Source organism: Bombina bombina, chromosome 6 (genome assembly GCF_027579735.1).
Source record: "Bombina bombina isolate aBomBom1 chromosome 6, aBomBom1.pri, whole genome shotgun sequence".
Taxonomy (NCBI): domain Eukaryota; kingdom Metazoa; phylum Chordata; class Amphibia; order Anura; family Bombinatoridae; genus Bombina; species Bombina bombina.
In genome coordinates, this window is record NC_069504.1 from 870,674,912 (window position 1) to 870,677,332 (window position 2,421).

Sequence of the window (2,421 nt, forward strand, 5' to 3'; positions counted from 1 at the left end):
TTCACCTTTTCTAATCTTTCTCCGTTATGAGAGCCAACTGCGCCCGATGTTAGATTTAGTTTTCATCTCAGTGACTGACCTGTGCAGCAGTCCCACCTGCTGTATATGCCACTGTCTTTGCGCACTCCTGATATGGTCATTAAAGAGCGCATGCACAAATTCAGATTTGTCAATGAACAAAGTAAACATTGAATCACGAGATTCATTGTTTACTTCATTCACGGATAGTGCACAAGAACTCAGTTGAACTTATGTCCCCCCTATCAAGAAAGAGCATTGAAAGCCTAACAATTTAGATTAAGCGCAGTACTCATGCGCAAAAAAAATCGTGGACGCGCATTGTGTATAAATAGCATCTTGTTATTTATAACCTGCGGCTAAGGAATTTAGTTTGTGCATGCGCATATGTAACCGCAACGCTATTGCCTCCTATAATGACATGGGCAAAAAGCCCGTAGACACGCATTTTCATTGGACGTGTCAGAGATAATGATTTATTGCTGCGAGGGGGGCCAGCAAGGGATTGCGGGCGAACATAGGGGTAAATGATAGATTATCTTTATATTTTACATAGACTACATTAGATGAAAATAGGATTGGAAACTGATTCAGTGACAAACTAATGGTTAGTAAACAATGTTAAAATAGTGTTTACCATTCCTTTAACAATGTGGTTAACAAATTGCTTGTTGTTTCTGATTTGTTTCTGATCAATTTCAATAAGTGATGATTTAGCTATCTCTCATTCTGCAGATAAGTTAGAAAGTAGCAGCCTCAAGAGTAATTTCAGATAGAATTTCTTTACAGAAGGTGTAGCTGTTACATGGTATAATCCTTCAACAAAAGTGGCAGTGATAAATACAATAAATTAAATTGACAATGGTCTAGACTTAATAAATTTGTTTGTAAATGTAATATCTATTTAAAAAAAAAAAAAAATGTTTATAGTTGTAATGAATTGTAGTCTCCCCAGGGTGCTCAGAGCCGCATCTTACTTGCAAATATTTACGTATCACCACACAGAGCAAGATTTACTGTTCATGTGTAGAATATCAACTTTACAAAAATGTTTTACAAACATTACAAAACTAATTAAAATTAAAAAAATATATATAAAAAGTCCTCTCTTATATATGTAAAAAAGAAAACTTAAAAAGAGTAAGAGAAAATGAAAAATAAGATAAGATCAGCTACTATATAATAATTTAACATATATACTATACACTTTGAAAAATATACTAATTTTTTTAACTTCCATTCTATTGTCTTCAGGAAATGTGTCATATGAACCATACAACGTTTGCAAAATTCATTCTTTTGGGATTTCCAAACTTCCAGGTCTACAACCCTTTACTATTTGTTATCTTCCTTTTTATTTACATCTTAACGTTAGCTGGGAACCTACTGATTATTATATTGGTATGTAAAAGTCAAAGCTTGAGAACCCCTATGTACTTTTTCCTTACACAACTATCCATGTCAGACATTTTGATAACTACCAATATAAGCCCTAACATGCTACGCCTCGTTTTGAATGGAGGTGGTATCATGCATGTAAGCGTATGTATTACACAATTTTATGTCTATGGTTCCTCAGCCACTGTAGCGTGTCTCTTTCTTACAGTGATGTCATATGACAGATATTTAGCAATTTGCAAACCACTTCATTACAGCTCTATTATGGACACCAGACTACGTTACAACCTAGTTTTTTGGTCTTGGGCTTTAGCATTTATGGTAACATTCTTCATAGTTCTACTTATATGTAATTTAAAGTTTTGTGGTAGCCGTGTCATTGACCATTATTTCTGTGATCTCACTCCTCTTTTGGAGTTGTCCTGTTCAGACCATTCCATTGTGGAAATAGTTGACTTTATTTTAGCTATACCTTTCACTCTTTTTCCATTTGTATTCATAATTTACACATATGTCTGCATTTTTCTCACTATCCTTGGAATCACATCTACCATTGGAAGACAGAAAGCCTTCTCCACATGCAGCTCTCACTTGATTGTGGTGAGTATGTATTATGGAACACTAATAATTGTTTATATGATACCATCTAAAGGATACACATTTAATTTGAATAAAATAATATCCCTGCTGTACACAATGGGGACTCCATTCTTTAACCCAATTATATACAGTCTTAGAAATAAAGACATCAAGATGGCTCTGATGAAGTGCACCTCTTGGTGCAAAAGGCTATAGTAAAATGGAGGTCCTCATCTATACATTTATTTGCAATTGAAGTCTGGTTAATGTTCTTTAATGCAAATTTGTCAAAGCAATTTGAGGCTCGAATGTCATCTACCATGAAGAAAATACATGTGAATGTGATTTAACTAATTTTTATTGCAGATTAAATAAACCAAATTACTACTTTTGTTAGTGGAGATGGATTTTTAAAAAAATATTGCC

At 33.9% G+C, this 2,421-nt stretch overlaps 1 protein-coding gene across 1 annotated transcript; it reads left to right on the top strand.

The window, feature by feature from the left end:
• Nucleotides 1-1,275: 1,275 nt before the first annotated feature.
• Nucleotides 1,276-2,211, top strand: LOC128664741 (olfactory receptor 6B1-like). Its single transcript, XM_053719548.1, has one exon. It carries the CDS (start codon nt 1,276-1,278, stop codon nt 2,209-2,211), a length of 936 nt encoding a protein of 311 aa, XP_053575523.1.
• Nucleotides 2,212-2,421: the final 210 nt, after the last annotated feature.